The sequence below is a fragment of the Ascaphus truei genome, chromosome 1 (genome assembly GCF_040206685.1).
Source record: "Ascaphus truei isolate aAscTru1 chromosome 1, aAscTru1.hap1, whole genome shotgun sequence".
Classification (NCBI taxonomy): domain Eukaryota; kingdom Metazoa; phylum Chordata; class Amphibia; order Anura; family Ascaphidae; genus Ascaphus; species Ascaphus truei.
This window is the reverse complement of record NC_134483.1, coordinates 452,884,026-452,903,488: the sequence shown is the minus strand read 5'-3', so window position 1 is coordinate 452,903,488 and position 19,463 is coordinate 452,884,026. Positions and strand designations below refer to the sequence as shown.

Genomic DNA, 19,463 nt, shown 5'->3' with positions numbered 1-19,463 from the left:
CTCAGCAGGTACCAGTCAGTTCAGAGCATCAACCGGACCGGTTTTCAGTTACAAAAGATCACTTCTTGTTACAGGATAGACACATACACTTAGGTTTCTTCCAACATGAGGCTTGTAGGCAGAGAAAAAAAGAGCTGGAACCTTCACCAACAATTCCTCAGCAGCTCTCATCAATGAGACACTGTCTGAAGAACCCTCTTCCTACTGTGGCAGGATCCTGGTTCAGTGTAGTGTCTATAGGTCCCCTATACTGGGAGACTTGTCCTAACTTGTAAAACAAGAAATCTGTTGCTTACCCCTAATTACAGGACTATGAGCCCTGGAAATCTCCCCCAACACATCACAACTTTAGATCTGAGGGAAAGGATCCATGTCCCTTATATTTATAACCTTTCCCCTACCCCTGTACTGTTGCGGGGCAGGAATAGAGAAGGACTTAACTACTGAATCATTCCCTAAAGGGTTGACCTTTCCAGCATATTCTGGAAAGCATGCACTGGCCAGTCACCAGCCTAGGTGACTGACAGCAAGAAATTGGTAACATGAAATAAGTTACTTTAAATTAGTTATTTATTAGGGCCTGTAAGACGATTTAACCCCTTACATCTCTGTAGGGACCAGGACGTACTAAGAAAATTCTAGCATACCCGAAGGCTGCTTCACATAATTAGCTTTGTGGGTCTCCGTTAAGCTCAGGGAAACTAACGTGCGGACCATAAGGAGCCCTGACTTAACAGAGTTCCGTGGATCTGGCCCACAGTATGTTACTGTTTAATGCATAATCTGGACTTGATTCAAAGTGATTGTGGATCCTTGAGCAGGAGTAGTCACAGTAGAACTTTAGATTGGGGTCACGAAAACAATTGCAGGAGTCTACCTCACTTACCAATGAGCCCACTGTATAACAGACCAATATTATCACTTTATGTTCAGTGGTACTTGTACCTGTGCTTTCCGGAGCAAGACTTGTGGGCCTCACTTCTCAAAGCCTTATAGTAGAGCTTCAATTATTAAATATTAAATGGGTAAAAAAGCAGTTATATGGCTGACTGCTTTTTCTTTACTCCAGCTTCAACATATTTTGCTTAGCAAGACGGCATCTTAAGTCACAGAAACATAGTGCATTTGTCACGGGAAGAACCGGAAGTCTGATTTATAATACATTACCCTATTTTCAACAGGATCATGGTCCAGTGCAAACACTCTTCCCATATGCGAGTCAAGGAGACTTTCATACTCTGTTCCATCGAAGTTGATTCGCCGGATGTCATGTACATTTGCAAATAGCAGGAATGGCCGGGGACCTGTAATTGAAGGCACACAAATATTGTAAAAAGAGAGAAATTAATATTGCAGTGATAAGTGAAATCAATGGTCAGCATAGCCTTTTAGTTCAGCTTCTGAAAGCCTCCATTTTCCATAGAAATACAGACTTTTGATAGCATTATAACCACGACAAACGGGACGGCACTGCAGTTTTACGATAACTCAGAGGCCGGAAATACTGTTAAAGATAAATTAAACGTACATAGTGAACATACTATTTTATTTTAATGATGTGCCTCTTAGTATCACTATACCAAAGCAGTTTCTACCGATAGTGGGGTCTTAAGTATTCTGTCCCTTTTTTGAGTGTCAACATTTGTTGTGGCACTTCACCAGAATCACAGGGTCTCCCAGTATATACTGTAACTGCGTCCATCATGTACCTGGGGAGATCGATCCAAGCAGATGAAGGGAAAAAAATAAAGAAAGGGCTCAATGTAAGACAGAGGTAAGTGAAGTAATTATACAAACTAGTAATAATAAATGCGCGTATCAACTTAAAATCAGTGGCAGCCATCACACTTCGGCAGTTCAGTGCACACTATTACAGCAACGTGTTCTATCCACTGCCGCGGTCGTCTAGGGAAATTTTCTGCAGCCCAAACCTTGTGGTGCCCCAATCCTGGTAGCTGCACTTAACTGCTGACGTTTAGTTGTTCATGCTGGTGAATTTAAATTGATATGCAAGTTTTATTTAATATCAAGGGTTCTACGCACTTATCTATGCCTTCCGTTGTGCCCTTTCTTTGTGTCCTTTTCTTTTAAGGTTAACCCCGGTGGTCTCGGGAGTGAAGGTGACAGATCAAAGGAGAGAGATTTTTGCTTGTGTGGTTGAGTCTGGCACACTGGACATTTGGAGTTTTCATTACAGATTAAAGGGCATATTTACTAACTGGTGCTCGCTATAAAACACTTTTAGCCAGAAGGCACTTTAAGAGGCCCATTAATATGAATGGGTCATAAGGTTTCTTCTGTTGTTTTATGGTGTCTTACAGCAGAGGAACTGCTTAGTAAATATTGGCCTAAATATTACACAATCTAAGCACCCATTGTAAATCAAAATTGTCACCAACAAGGCAAAAAAAATGTAAACACTAATTTTAGAGAGAATTTTAAAAGTAAAGTTGCAAACTCTGAAAACATATACTGTACTTAATGCCAAGATCCCACAACCAGTCACAACCATGGAACACTCAATGTTAAAGGATCATACTGCTGCAAATCCAGGAATGTGATTTATATGATTCACTGCAACACATGTGACCAAGGATGCTACATTGGGGAAACCAGCATTGGGGAAACCATGGGGGCCTATCTGGGACCTAAAGGGGTACTCTGGCCTAGTCTGAGTGCGACTGACACTCAGACCCTACCTTCCCTTTCTCTGTCCTGGCTCCGACTGGTGTGGTTCCCCTAGTGCGCCAAATGTAACTATCTTGCTGCATGACATCCTCGCAGCCCTATTGGCTGTTGTGCGCCAGGTGGTCTTCGCCCCAGGGGCTGCTGGGACTTGTAGTTCCCCTTGCAGAGCATTGGGTGCAATGACTGCCACTACAGCGTCTCCTGTGCATGCGTGGGGTGTAGCAAGATGGCCGCCGCACTTGATACACCTACTGCACATGCGCTATTGCTTCTGCGCATGCGCGGCATAACCAAAATGGTGGTGCCTTGTCCGGGTCATGCCGAGGAGCTCCGATGGCCTGATCGCCCCTGCAGTAGCCTCTCATCCCCCGCACCCGCAACGGAGGTAGGGTAAAGGAACCTGGATACACACACACACACACATACATACATACATAAATTGCAAACTCTGCAAATATATATGCCAAGATCTCACAGCCACTCACAACCATGGAACACTAACTGTTAAAGGATCATACTGCTTTGGTACTAGTAAGAATACCTACTAATTTAGGTGGGGGGGGGGAAATAAAGGGAACAAAATTAAACTCCATAGCTCCCCCCCTCCGAAAAAAATAAATTAAACCCCTGCCTTCCCTGTGACTGTGCTGCATAAGGGATGACCGTGCCCAGAGGTACTGCGTCCCACCCCATGTCAGAGATCCACCCACTGCCCCCAATTTTCATCCCTGATGTCACACACTGCCCATGTCACGCCCCCATGTTTCCTCCTCTAATACATCCCCTATGTCACCCACTGCCTTCCCCATGTCATTTTCTTCCTCCCGTGTGGCACTCTTTCTCCCCCCCGCCCCCAATTCCGATGTCACACTAGTACGTGCGCCAGGCTTGTCTATGGGCGGGCCAATGACGTCACGGAGCTGGTTCACCCTCATTGGGTGAACCGCACATGTGACCGCCCTATCACGCGAGAAATCAGTTTTGACTGATTTCACGTGCATCGCGCTCCCCCTCCCGCTTCCGCACGCACGCTGTATAGACGCGATCACTGCCTTTAGGCAGTCTGATCGCTCAGCGTGCGGACGCATCCTCGCGGTCTGCCCCTGTATGGACGCAACCTAAGAGGAAGAGCTGTGATAATATGCTCCCTGTGAGAACATATACCTGTCCTAGTATCTGCAACAAGTGCAGGGTAGGAAATGTCACAGACAGTGGTGTCTAACAGGCAGAGTTTTATGAATATAATAACTGTCAGAATATAATACCTGCTCCAACATCTTCTGGCACCTTCATTCCCTGACTGGTCCAGGGTAGATGGGCTGTGAGAAAGCTGTGAGCATTGACCTTCTCATTGTCTTCCCCACCCCGTGTTTTGCGTTCCACATTTCCCCTCACCATTGTATCCTGTTGCTTTTTAAAGCAGCAATACAGGTTTCATTTATTGTTTTTTTTTTATTATGATTTTTATTACAGGATTGGTGCATGGGGTCTCCAGAGCAGAACTGTGTTAATTTCAGCTCTGGGGACTCCCTGCTCCTAAGATATTTACCTCCGTAGGGGTGCTGGTATCTATGCAGCAAGGGAACTGTGTGCCTAACAAAATGGCGGTATTTAAATATCCTGCATCATGTGGGCCAATAGGAAGCCGTGACGTCATCCGGGGTGGCTTCCTATTGGCCAGCGTGACTGGGACATTTAAACTCCATAGAGATACCAGCACCACTACAGAGGTAAGTAACTCTGGAAGCAGGGGGCCCCCGGAGCTGAAATTAACACAGTTCAGCTCCAGAAACCCCTTACTTCAATTCTGTAATAATTATTATTATTTTTTCAAATTAAACCTTGCGTGTACTGATTGATCTGTGTGGTTGATTGAAGTGCTGGTTGGTTAAAGTGTGTGCAGTTAGAACCAGAAGCAGTTTGAACAAGGAAGCAGTTAAACAAGGTATAGTTTATTGAAGTGCAGTTTACTGTTAGTACTTCTAAACTTCATAGTTGCTAGAATGAGCAGGATTGAAAATGCCACTCAATGCTCATCTTGCCACATGTATGTGCACTTGGAGCAGCTGTTCCAAGGAGCATACCGCTGTGAGAAGTGTGAGCGGGTGGTCTCTTTAGAGTCAGAGATTGCTGATCTGAAGAGGCATCTTGCAATATTGAGGGACATTGGCAATCTTGAAAGGGAATTAGAGCTCACTGAGCAGGCCCTTGCTTCGACTAGTGGTGCAGATGGTGGAGCTTTTAGTGAGGAGCAGGTAGGTAGCTTAGTTGCTGTTAGTGAGGAGCAGGTAGGTAGCTGGGTGACAGTTAGAAGGGGAAGCAGGGGCAATAGGGAGAGGCAGGTCGTTTCTGAGCTGACACATCCCAATAGATTTGCCATGTTGAGTGAAGATATTGGGAATGTTGGGGCAGAAATGGCAAGGCTGGGGGAGACTAATTCCTCTAGCAGCCAGGGGAATAGTTCCTCCAGCACAGTGGGGACTCAGGATGCTCAGATGCAAAGAAAGATTGTGGTGGTAGGGGACTCCATTATTAGGAAGGTAGATAGGGCAATCTGTTACCGGGAACACATGAACCGAACAGTTTGTTGTCTCCCGGGTGCTCGGGTTCGGCACATTGCGGATCGGGTAGACAGATTGTTGGGGGGGGATGGGATTGACCCGGCGGTCTTGGTACATGTTGGCACCAATGACAAAGTTAGAGAAAGATGGAGGGTCCTAAAAAATGATTACAGGGATCTAGGCCAAAAGCTTAAGGCAAGGATCTCCAAGGTAGTATTTTCTGAAATACTACCAGTGCCATGCGCTACCGCAGGGAGACAGTCAGAGATCAGGGAGGTTAATGCATGGCTAAGAAAGTGGTGTAGGAAGGAGGGGTTTGGGTTTTTAGAGCACTGGGACGCCTTTTCTGAGAGGTGCCATCTATATTCTAGGGATGGATTGCACCTCAATGAAGAGGGATCTTCTGTGCTAGGGGGGAGAATGCTAAAAAGGTTGGAGGAGATTTTAAACTAGGATGGAGGGGGGATAATGCACTAAATGGAATATATGAGGATACAAGGTGGTATGGAGGTAGAATGGGGGCAAGTGCAAGTTTGACAAGCAGTGAGATACCCATATTAAATAGAGATAATACTAGATAATTCTAGAAAATACTAGAAAACTTCTAAAGACTAAACCAAGTGGGAGCAGAAAGGAAGGAGCAGATAAGATAATAGTACAGGCTGAAAAAAAACTTAAATGCATGCTTGCTAATGCAAGAAGCCTGACAGATAAAATGGGGGAGCTTGAATTAATAGCTACAAGGGAGAAGTATGATATCATAGGCATTACTCATGAATGGACAGTTAATTTAAAGGGGTATTCACTTTTTCGGAAGGATCGAACAAATAGAAGGGGAGGTGGAGTATGTCTATATGTTAAACCAGATCTAAAACCTATTATAAGGGATGATGTCTATGAAGGGAATGATGAAAATGTAGAGACCTTGTGGAAAATGTTTGTGGGAATATGCTATAAACCACCAAATATCTGTGAGATTGAGGAAGCTAAAATACATTTGCAAATGGAGAAGGCATCAAAACTGGGTCATGTTTGCATAATGGGGGATTTTAATTATCCAAACATAGACTGGGGCAATGAGATTAGTGTTACAACAAAAGGAAACAGGTTTTTGGGGGTGCTTAAAGATAATTATATGACCCAAATTATTGAGGAACCAACCAGGAGAGGGGCAGTTCTGGATTTGGTCATATCAAACAATGTAGAAGTAATAACAAATATTCAAGTCCTGGAACATTTGGGTAACAGTGATCATAACATGGTCTCATTTGAAATAAATTATCAAAAAACAGATTACTTGGGTTCAACAAAGACCTTAAACTTTAGAAAGGCAGATTTTAATAAACTGAGGTCTAATCTAGTAGTAATACAATGGGATGATGTTTTTTGCAGGGAAAAATGTAGAAGATAAATGGGCAGTCTTTAAAACATGGTTAGAAAAGCACACTTATCAGTGTATACCCTTGGGTAATAAGTATAAAAGAAATAAGTCAAAACCAATGTGGCTAAATAAACAGGTAGGGGAGGAAATGGACAAGAAGAGGAAGGCGTTTAGATTCTTTAAGTCAGAAGGGACAGAGACATCGTATCAGAATTATATGGAATGTATCAAAAATTGCAAAAGGGAATTAAATTAGCAAAAATGGATAATGAAAAAAGGATTGCAATAGAAAGTAAGGTCAACCCTAAAAAGTTCTTTAAGTACCTTAATAACAAAAAAATGAGAAAAGAAAATATAGGACCCTTTCAGTGTAAGATGGGTAGGCAGATTATTGGAGATAAGGAAAAAGCAGAGGTATTAAACAAATTATTTGCCTCTGTGTTTACCAGGGAAGAATCAAGTTCAATAGTAGCGCCACAGGAGGAAGCCACAACCTCCATATTAATGACCAATTGGTTAACTGAGGAAGAAGTTCATAAGCGACTTGAAAAAATTAATGTAACTAAGACACCTGGCCCCGATGGCATACATCCAAGAGTTCTCAAGGAGTTAAGCTCAGTAATAGCAAAACCATTATATTTAATATTCAAGGACTCCATTTCCACAGGCTCAGTACCACAAGATTGGCGTAAAGCAGATGTGGTGCCTATATTTAAAAAGGGAGCTAGATCACACCCGGGGAATTACAGACCTGTAAGCCTGACTTCAATAGTAGGGAAACTACTTGAATGTTTAATACGGGATGATATTCAAGAATACCTAATGGAAAACAAAATTATTAGTAATAGTCAGCATGGATTTATGAAAGATAGATCTTGCCAAACTAACCTTATTTGTTTCTTTGAGGAGGTAAGTAGGAATTTAGACCAGGGTTATGCAGTTGATGTGGTCTACTTAGATTTTGCAAAGGCTTTTGATACGGTTTCACACAAGAGGTTGGTGTACAAAATAAAGAAAATTGGACTCAGTAATAATATATGCACCTGGATTGAAAACTGGTTAAAGGACAGTCAACAGAGGGTTGTCATAAATGGAACTTTTTCAGGTTGGGCTAAAGTCGTTAGTGGAGTACCTCAAGGATCGGTACTGGGACCCCTGCTTTTTAACTTGTTTATTAATGACCTTGAGGTTGGGATCGAGAGCAAAGTCTCCATCTTTGCTGATGATACTAAATTGTGTAAGGTAATAGAATCAGAGCAGGATGTAATTTCTCTTCAGAAGGACTTGCAGAGACTGGAAACGTGGGCAGGCAAATGGCAAATGAGGTTTAATACATATAAATGTAAGGTTATGCATTTGGGATGCAAGAATAAAAAGGCGACTTACAAATTAAATGGAGATATATTGGGGGAATACTTGATGGAGAAGGATTTAGGAGTGCTTGTAGACAGCAAGCTTAGCAATTGTGCCCAATGTCATGCAGTAGCTGCAAAGGCAAACAAGATCTTATCTTGCATCAAACGGGCAATGGATGGAAGGGAAGTAAACATAATTATGTCCCTTTACAAAGCATTAGTAAGACCACACCTTGAATATAGAGTACAATTTTGGGCACCAATCCTAAGAAAAGACATTATGGAACTAGAGAGAGTGCAGAGAAGAGCCACCAAATTAATAAAGGGGATGGACATTCTAACTTATGAGGAGAGGCTAGCTAAATTAGATTTATTTACATTAGAAAAGAGGCGTCTAAGAGGGGATATGATAACTATATACAAATATATTCAGGGACAATACAAGGAGCTTTCAAAAGAACTATTCATCCCACGGGCAGTACTAAGGACTCGGGGCCATTCCTTAAGGTTGGAGGAAAGGAAATTTCACCAGCAACCACGGAAAGGGTTCTTTACAGTAAGGGCAGTTAAAATGTGGAATGTGGAATTCATTACCCATGGAGACTGTGATGGCAGATTCAAAAAAAGGTTGGACATCTTTTTAGATGGGAAAGGTATACAGGGATATTCCAAATAAGTATACATGGGAAGGATGTTGATCCAGGGATTAATCCGATTGCCAATTCTTGGAGTCAGGCAGGAATTAATTTTTCCCCTTAATGGGGTTTTTTGTTTGCCTTCCTCTGGATCAATAAGTAAGTATAGATATAGGATAAAGTATCTGTTGTCTAAATTTAGCATAGGTTGAACTTGATGGACGTACGTCTTTTTTCAACCTCATCTACTACTGTATGTAACTATGTAACTATATTGCTGCTTTAAACTTACATTATTCTTATAATTGTTGTTGATCTGTCCTAGGTTTCCTGGGGCTCAGTAAGCTTTGACAGGCAGATAAAGTTTTCTTCTTAATGAAAAATGGAGTACTCCTTGAAATTCACAAGCAGATACAGAACTATATAGAAAACGTTTGGGGATGCATACAGTAGGACAGTATACTGTCTGTGCTCCCGCTTGCCTGCGCTCCCCTCATGCCTGCTTTCATGCTCCACACGTCATATGATGTCACGACGTCATGTGACACATTGCCATTTGACCCAGCGGCGTCATTTGATGCTGCGTTGTCATGGCGACGTGTCACTGTAGAGCCGGTTGAGGGCAGATAAGGGAAGTTGCAGAGGCCTCACGCCTCCCCCGGCACTTAATTTACATGACTAGTTTGCACTCCCACTCCCCCCCCCCCCAGTTTGCGCACCTCTGCATTAGGAGAAGGTGAAAAAAACAATACTGTGCCAAAGCGAGCAGTTGGGGGAGACCACTTAGCTGACTGCAAGATTTGAAAAGGAAGGCTCTGCATGGCTGGCTAGGAAGGAAACAGGGCTGGACTTTACGAAATGCTAGGAATGGAGGAACATACCAAAACCCCAGAGTCTGGGAATTGTAGTTGCTGATAGCAACAGGTAACCTAGCAACAACAACACACAGAGCTGGAGACAGCACTGTTGTCCTCTACCACACTGACTTCCTCACCACAGTCCACACCTGCTCTTCCCATGCCTATAAGCACATTGCTTTACCCTAACTTTGGGCCCTCTGCTTTCAGTTCATCATTTACATCTACACAATCCCAGGAAATAACTGTTCATTCTCCTCTCACAGCTCCTTGTTTACATCTCCGATCAACCAACTGAAACTCACATACACAGGAGGCATTAGATCTGTAATCTCTCACTCTCAGGTGTCATCACAAGACCTCCCACAATGCAAGGCTGGCACAACACTACTTTTTAGAACTAGAGCAATCCCTCTGATTCATATGGGCCTCTACTAGTAGCCTCAATGTTATCACTGCCAAATCGAACGGTTTGGCATGACCCTAGCAATCGGTCTGACATTTGTGTTATCACGGTTTCAGAAAGAGTTATCGCAAGTCAGAAACCGCGAGGTAGGAAAATGCCAATACCGCTCAGGCTAGCAGTGCCTTTAAGATATCAGAGCATATTGTGCTCTAGGAAACCGGTGCTCAAGAGTCACTCACAGATAAGAAAATAAGGCAGAAGTTCCGCTGTATAGTAAGAGAACATCCATCAATGGGTAATAGTACTCACGACTTGGCAAATGGGCTGCTGGAGAGGGGGGGAGTGTCTGGTATAGCAAATAATTGCTGCAAGCCTTACATCAGGGAGTAATCCTCAACTGGCACATCTCTCACAGCACTGTTGATGTCGAGTGTGGTGTCCACCCCTCCCGCGTTGCTAAACTCAGCTCTGTAGCGGCTCTCACAACTCCGCGTCACAGCCAGAAGTATTCAGCGTCAGAACCCTCAGACCTCTCTGCCCCAGCTGCGTGATGTCATCTCTCTCAATGGATGAAGTAAAGGTATGGTGGCTTGTAGTTGCCAAATAAACACAGCATAATGGATCCTCTGCTTGGCGTGCTCCCTGGTATCTGCATGCAGTATATGAACAACTCCCCAGCAGGGGACAAACCGGTGCACAGCGAAGGGATGAATGAATAATCAGAGGGATTTATTTAGATAAAAAACATGGACAAAAAGCACTGATACAGTCACTCTAACATGTTACACACGCAGGGTGCTTTATCACTCTTTGATAAAGCACCCTGCGTGTGTAACATGTTAGAGTGACTGTATCAGTGCTTTATGTCCATATTTTTTATCTAAATAAATCCCTCTGATTATTCATTCATCCCTTCGCTGTGCACCGGTTTGTTCCCTGCTGGGGAGTTGTTCATATAGCAGTGCCTTTATCTCTGTCTTTTTCTAAGTTCTGCCCCTGCGATCTAATGCAGTCTCAAAGAGCTGCACAGAGAGAGCTGCACAGAGAGAGCTGCATCTCCCTGCACAACTCTTACAGACGATCGCACTGTTTTTATTTGATTTTAATAACAAAGTTATTGAAGCAGGGGGTCTCCGGAGCTGGACCACATTAATTTCAGCCTCAGGGACCCCCTGCTTCCAGTAGCATACATCCCTCCCTTTTTGATGATGTCACATCACTCCAAAAAAGGAAAGGCATCTGATGGTATATCCACCAATCCGATGGGTCGGTGTACCATGTGATGGCTTCCATTTTTTTTTCCTGAAGTGACGTCATCTTATAGGAAGGGAAGCATAGCCTACCTGATTGGCTGGCTTCCCTCCATTTAAGATGATGTCATATCATGAAAAAAAATTAAAGTCATCACATGGTACATCCACCAATCGGATTGGGGGGTGTACAATTTGTCAGTCAAATGTGATGTCATAGGCTTTTATAAGGCCTGTCACATCTCATTTGAGCCCAAGAAGCCGTCGGATCAACATCTCTTGGACCTATTAGATTACAAAGAAGAGAAGAAAGAAGAAAAGAAGGAAGAAAGAAGAAACAAGAAAGAAGAAAGAAATTTCCCGGAGACTACTCTGCAATCAACTGAGGATCATGGACTTCTTCGCATCATGGTGTTGAGGATCATTCATCATGGGTCAAGAGCTAGTGCCGCAGTTGGATGAGGAGGGTGAATTTTCATCCGGGCAAAGGTAAAACATACAGGACACCTACAAGCTCATATTGAACCCCCAAAATAACCACAACATATATATAAGCATACAAGTGTCACAGAGGAGTGCTACTGAGCATGGCAATAAATATTGAAAAAAGGTAAGAAACACATTGATTGGATTTTCTGTAAGGGTTTTTTTTTTAGGATGCCCATTGACTGGCAATGTGTTAATCTATGCCCCTTTCAGGGTATAGATAAGCACAGTGACAATCAATGATTTTTTTGACAAATGTTTATATTTATTAAAATGTAATATATTTTATTTGGTGGTTGTTTTTTTTTTTTTGCCCATTCATTGCCACTGTGGCAATCCATGCACGTATTGTGGGCATGGTTTACCACAGTGGAGCTTTCTGAATAGTTTCACTTGCAAACTCGCTCAAGAAGGGCTCACAACTGGCAATAAGTCACTTATTTAAGCTACTACAGTAGAATAAGCCCTATAGAGTCATTGAGGTGGTGCCCTGCTAGCATTGTCCTTGACTGGCTCCCTCTCCTATCTATTTAAAGGAGCAATCCACCCTCACTAACCTCCATTATTTTACAGGATTGGAACCGGGGGGTTCTCCAGAGCTGAACTGTACTATTTCTCAAGATACTTACTGCTAAAGTTACTGTTTTACTTCCAGTTTTTAAAGGAGATATAAATGGCCATCCAATAAGAAGCCGCAACCGATGGTATTGCAGCTTCATATTAGCCCAATATATGGCCTGCATTTTGATTCCCCTGAGGGAGATATAAACCCAGTAACTTTGCAGGCGAGTATCTAGAGGACCGAGGGGTGCGTAAATCTAAAAATAGTTATTTTTGTCCCTGGTTCCCACTGTGTAAAAAAAATGGGGGCTAAGTAAAAAAAAATAGTTGGAGGAACTGTTCCTTTAATCTTCTGCTATCCTTAATCCAAACATCTCCTTCTCCCAAACTCTAGCACCCTGTTTTTCACCTTCCAGATTAGAAACAACTGAAACTGGTACAACAACAACCTTTTACTACACAAATAATAAGTAGGATCAGCCACTGTTTCAACAGCAAAATGGGCATGAAATAATTTTTTTCAAGACAGTGACAACTTAGTTTGCCCTAAGTTTCATTGCCACTTTCCATCTTACCTAATCATACCAGCAGCAGACAGATTTTCTCACTAGCCCTTTAAATTCAACCAGTTTTCCAGGTTGGATATGAAGATGTCACAGCAAGTGAGGGCACGGAAAGAGCAGCATATGGGCAGGGGAGTGGCAGGGGAAGGGCAGAGGAAGGGCAGGGAAAGGGCAGGGGAGGGGCAGCGCCTTCTGAGGAAGATACTGATCATGATCACCATTAACCGGCTCTGCAATTGCTTTACCTTCAATATGATTTTCCTCACTAAAATGTATACTTATTCTTCCCCCCTTTGTTTTAGTTTGATCTATTTGTAGTGTACCCCAGTACACAATATCTGCTCTTCCCTGAAATAAATGTCTCTTGATTTTTTTTAAAAAGTGAAACTAAACAATCACAGTCAGTGAGGGCAACATAAGGGAGTGTGGCTTCAGTAGCTGCTACTGAGCTCTAGCAGCAGCAGCAGCAGCAGCCTAATTAACCAACAGCCAAACCCTCCCTACAACAAAACGGCTGAAAATTGAGGCTGCACCGCTATTTATGAACTCCTCCTCTCATAATAATTCTGTTTGCAGTTTCGGATTCCAAATCCGTCGGACGGATTTTAAGTAATAGGAAAAACACGAATCTGCCTTTTGGAGACTGATCCGTGGCATTCCACGGATGAAAGGACTTGGACAATCCACGGCGGATTCAAATTATGGAGAACATTTCACCCATCTCTACTGAGGTCAGTCCTAGCAAGGTATACATTTCTCACAGGAAGCCAGTTTCACGTTACAGCGGCTGCCACCGAAAAATCAGCAATACTATTGTTCCCTTCTCCTCTCTGAGGCTGCCGGGCAGGTCTGAACCATCTTCAATCTGAAAAGATTAGACCTGCCTGCATCATTAAGGAAATGTGTGTGTGGGAGGGGCTCCAGGGCAGGTACAGAGACCCTAAAATGCAGAAGGGTTGTTGCAAATATCAATCCAGGGCTGTGGCTAACAGCGGGAGGGCGAGTGGCAAAGGTTTCCCGGTGGCCTGATTACAAATGTTGGCATATATGATCTTGAGTCAAAAATGTAAAGTTTGATTTCTCTGCAACTAGGGAAATCCGGCAGGTTCGTTTCCGGGGACCACCCCGTATTGAATATAGTTACAAACTAAGAAATAAAATGAGTAGCATGAACAGCTGCTTTAAAGTCCTGATCAAGATGGGCTTCACGTTTGTAGTTGTAGATATAGAAAACAATACTGACCTGAAGCAAGGCAGCGGTTCTTATCCAGCTGCAGGATATAACCCGGAAAACAGTCACATTCCCAGCTGGCTGGCCCTAACGAGACACAAATCTGGCTGCATCCACCATTGTCTGAAGAAGTACAACCTTGAATAGAACTTTTTCTATTAGGTTACAGTTACTGTGATGCAGGAATAATAAATCATCTTCAATATAATTTAGTATATACACTAACATAGAAGTGATATAAAAGAATGTTGTCACAGATAGTTTGGACAGACTCAAAAGAGCTCTCATTGGGAGTAAGATGACTCTTAAATATAATATGGACGTTTAACAAATAAGGTTCATAGGCCCAGATACACCAAGGGGTGCTAAACTTTAGCACGCCATTAATCTTATTCAAATGGATGGGCGTTAATGCGTTTTAAAGCTTAGCTCCCTTTTGTGAATCTGGACACAGTATTAATTAACAGTATTAGTTGTCATCTAACATCACACCACAGTGATGTTAAACCTTTTGGCTGTGAGAATAACCATGGCAATAATGTACCTGAGGTATTCTGGCTCTGGAGCAAAATAAGTGCAAAAATACTGCACCGCATTTATTGTTATTACAATGGGAATGCTTTCTCTTGATACATTTGTTGCCATTTTTTGCTCGAGTTTTGATAAACTACTCCCTTTATAAGGTGAGCAACATTTATTGACGACATAAGTACAATAACCAACATTTTGGTCTGGATATTTTTAAATCCGAGACCAATACTGATTACACTCTTCATTGTGAAACCATCCAATAGTTTTATTCTTCCAGACATATGATCAATGTGAAATTATTTTTTGGTATAAAAAACAAAAAAACACAGTTCTGATCCCTGCAACAATGGAACTGCACTGACACTTTCCCCTCCATAATATGAACTAATATGAACATCTAACTAGCAAATGACAAAAGCTGTATTTGTTGTTTATTGTATAATGTTTGTTATTGTGTTTAATAGTTAGGCTTTTGGAAAATAAATGCCATGGAACATATCTTAAATAAAACAGCTTAAGTTTTACTACAGTATGTTGCATTCATTTTATTACAGCTCCACAAATTACCATAGTCACTTTATTGTAACTTTTTATATGTTGGGGCTACTAAATATGTATGTATACAGTGGTAAATTTGGGGGGTTTCTAAGAGCTTGCTGGTTATCTGTGTGTTGTATACAGTAAAAGAAAAGAACAAAAGGGCGCAAAACCCATAGTGTAGTATGTAAAGTTTAATGCTAAAGAATAACGGTTAAAAACACTTACAAAATGTAAGTAGATAAGAGGCACATCTATGATAGTTCATCCGTGGTTTCAGCATACACTGGGATAGCCTTAGTGTCCTCGTCTCCTGCGTGGATGAAGCCTCAGTCACAGACACCCTCCTCTAGAGTTCGGCATTGCTCCGCTTCCGCGTCACGTGCACGCGTGATGTCACCACGTTCGCGTCCTCACGCCGTCGCTTGGGCTGATGTGCTTTCTCTTGCAGTCCGACAAGAGCAGACTCAGGATCCTCCAGCGGTGCTTCAAAATTCAGCAGCCTTGGTAGATACAGCCCTACGCGTTTCGAGAAACACTTTCTCTTCGTCAGAGGCTCTGTATCTACAAGGCTGCTGGGCTATCTATTTATTATCATTCCTAAATGTCCCTAACCAATTAGGACACTTCTCCAATAAATCCTTCATAGCTGTTGTATAATGTACAACTAGAGTGTACTATGCCAGTATATCCAGTAGATGGCACTAGGCTATTTGTTAAGATTTCTGCTTATAGAAATATAACCCCATAGGTGCAAAAATACTAAACAATGATATGTGAAAAAACGGCATTAGGTATTACTGATAGATTAGTATTAAATTCATATCTACAAATTTGGGAAGCTATTAATCCTCCTAATGATTATTAATAAATACATTTAGCAATCTCTAATAATAACAATTGATATAAATTGATGCAGACTTAAAAATTGAAATACATTAAAAATGAAATATACATTTACTGATACTATTGGATCCAACAGCTATAAGATTACAGAAAGAAAAAAGTTAGAAGCGCAGTCAAAAAGGGGTAGTGGTCAAACTAAACACATTTAATATAAATCGTGTCCTTTGGATCACCGTCCAGGACAACAGCGAAAGTACAATATATAACAAAAACAATGTTAAAATTGATGCTGTGCAAATGGAGCTGCTGTGCAATTGCACTCAATGGGTCTCCAAGGGGTTAAAAACGGGCAGTTCCCGGTGGAAAGTCAGACTCCTGAAGACCGTGCACTGCCCGGGCAACTGTCTGTATAGAGGGGTACCCCAGGGCTGAGCCAATACTCAATGTGCTCACCCTGTATCCACTGCTGGTCCGTGGGGGACCGATGGCTCTCTCCAATCCCGCAGCTTGCTCCGGTCACGCTGAACAGGTAGACGATACCGCACAGCCCTCCGGGTGTCCGGGTCTGACGTCAACTCCGATCCTCCTCCACAATGGTAATAGCCGATGAACAGGCAAACAAGCCTGAAGCAAGTGCTGCTGCCTGGAGCCCTATTCGTGATGTTGTTTGCTCTGCTCCGCTGCACTGAAAGGAAGCAAAACCCTATGCTCCTCCTCCTACGCGTTTCACCATTTTTGATCTTGTTTTGAAGGACCTGGAGTCCCTCTGTGAGCATCCCCCTAAGGCAAGACCAAATTTAACACCAATAGAAGCCAAAGCTATAGATGATTTAATAAATAATCAAAATATTATAATCCGTCAGGCAAATAAAGGTGGAGGAATAGTAATTCAGGATAGAACTGATTATGTGTCAGAAGCCCTCATGATTCTGGGAGAGGGGGAGTCATATTCCATTCTTAAGACAGACCCACTCATTGAATTCCAGAAAGATCTTTTACAACTCTTAAAAGATGGGACACAGCAAGGTGTCCTGAATCAAACAGAATTAAAATTTCTTTACGTAGAACACCCAAGTACACCGGTAATGTACCACCTACCTAAGATACATAAGAGTCTCACAAACCCACCAGGTCGCCCAATTATTTCGGGGATCAATTAATTAACTTCAAATTTGTCCGAATTCGTTGATTCATTTCTTCAGACCCATGTAAAGAATTTGAAATCATACACAAGGGATACCAAACATATTTTAGATTTATTGTGTAATATGAAATGGGCTGATGATCTTTTATGGGAAACCTGCGACGTGACAGCATTATATACAAGCATCATTCATGAGAAGGGAATAGAAGCAGTAGAATATTTTTTAAAACAAGACCCTTTTATGAGTATTGAGCAACGATCTTTTATCATGAAAAGTATAGATTTTATTCTAAAAAATAATTATTTTTTATTTGAAGATAAATTTTATATTCAAAGAATTGGCACGGCTATGGGGACGAAATTTGCCCCAAGCTTTGCCAATCTTTTTATGGGTAAGTGGGAGATTGAGAACATTTGGCAGAACAATCCCTTTTTTAATAATATTTATTTTTATAAACGGTTCATAGATGACCTTTTAATCATATGGAAGGGTACGCAAGAAGAGCTTTTACAATTTTATGCTTATCTGAATAATAATGATGTCAATCTCCAATTTACTCATGAACATGATCCAGTAACTATTAACTTTCTGGACCTGGTTTTATTTAGTGAGGGGGATCAAATCTTAACAAAAACTTTTTTTAAAAGTAGACGCAAATAGTTATCTGGATCGGACCAGCAACCATTCAAAGGCTTGGATCAACAATATACCTTATGGGCAACTTTTAAGAATTTTTAGGAACTGCACGAAAGAGTCTGATTTTGAGGAACAAGCGGATGTACTCTATAAGAAATTTTTAGCCAAAGGGTATAAAAAAGACAGACTGGATGCAGCATTAATAAAGTTAAAGGGACAGAACAGACAGTGTCTTATACAAGACAAACAGATCTCCAAGAGACCAGACCTGAAAGATAGTAATGACCCCATGGATGGAGACAATTGCCTATTCATTACCAAATATAATGGGGCTTCTAATGATATTAAAAAGATTTTAACAAAGCATTGGGGGATTATCTTAAACGATCCGATCATAGGTAAAACTCTGAAAAACAGACCAGGGATTGTTTTTAAAAGAGCAAGGAATTTGAAGAATGTTTTAGCCCCAACATTCTAAAAAGAAGTGAAAACAAACTGAGTAAGACAGTTACCCCTCAAAATATGTGGTTACCCTCGTGCCCAGTTGGTTGCTATAAATGTGGACGTACCAATTGTTTAACTTGTAAACACATTGTAAATAAGAGTACTGAATTTATATCCAATGTAACTGGAGAAAGGTTTAGAATTAAACAGTTTATCAACTGTAATACTGTTTACGTTGTTTATCTGCTTAGCTGTCCCTGCGGCCTGTACTATATAGGCCGCACAAAGAGAAGTTTAAAGGGACGTTTTACTGAACATAGAAGAAACATTTTGAAAGGTTTCCTTGGCCATGGGGTTTCAAGACATTTTTTAATAAATCACAATAGGAATGTAGAGGGACTATCCATTGTGGGTATCGAACATATTAATAAAACAACCATGAGAGGTGATAGACTATTACAGCTTAGAAAACAGGAGACCTACTGGATCTTCAAATTACAAACTATGAGTCCAGTGGGTTTAAATGAGGAGTTGGATCTTTTAGCTTTCCATTAGTTATTGTTTGTTTTCATATTATATCCTTTTATTAATGAGTGTTTTAACTATTTTTAGATTTTTTAACTATTTCATGATTGTTCTATTAACATACACATTCATTATACTTGTCTTTATTTATGTATTTATGGTGTTTGTATATGTATACATTGGACAGTATGTGTTTTTAGTTGTCCAGTTACCTTTTTATTCATTTATATTATAAATAGATACATCAATTTATCTCTTTTAACCTAATTATTTGTAATTATTTTTGTTTAATTATGTATTTTTTCGTTTTTGTGACATGAACCAGTCATTTATATCACTAGCACCAGTCCACTGAGGCATTAGTATCATTCAATCAATGTCATAGTCTAATGAGGACCAATTTGAGAATTAGCAATTAACAAGGCTATAAATTATCATTGGTCTAGTGCTGTGGAACCCTGACGAAGCCATCTAATGGTGAAACGCGTAGGAGGAGGAGCATAGGGTTTTGCTTCCTTTCAGTGCAGCGGAGCAGAGCAAACACCATCACGAATAGGGCTCCAGGCAGCAGCACTTGCTTCCGGCTTGTTTGCCTGTTCATCGGCTATTACCATTGTGGAGGAGGATCGGAGTTGACGGACACAGCCCAGAGACAACCGGGATGGGTCTGTGCGTCATAGCCAGAAGTGACGTCAGACCCGGACACCCGGAGGGCTGTGCGGTATCGTCTACCTGTTCAGCGTGACAGGAGCAAGCTGCGGGATTGGAGAGAGCCATCGGACCCCCACGGACCAGCAGTGGATACAGGGTGAGCACATTGAGTAT

The 19,463-nt window shown here is 41.7% G+C and overlaps 1 protein-coding gene across 4 annotated transcripts in view; it reads right to left on the bottom strand.

The window, feature by feature from the left end:
• EGF (epidermal growth factor) overlaps positions 1 to 19,463 on the bottom strand; it is a 201,479-nt gene that overhangs the window by 57,749 nt on the left and 124,267 nt on the right. For all 4 annotated transcript variants that reach the window (XM_075617161.1, XM_075617162.1, XM_075617159.1 and 1 more), the window contains exons 10-11: positions 13,987 to 14,112; positions 1,168 to 1,304 (exon numbers count right to left, since the gene is read on the bottom strand). In XM_075617161.1, the coding sequence (XP_075473276.1) occupies positions 1,168 to 1,304; positions 13,987 to 14,112 (263 nt within the window). The remainder of the gene's footprint in view (positions 1 to 1,167; positions 1,305 to 13,986; positions 14,113 to 19,463) is intronic.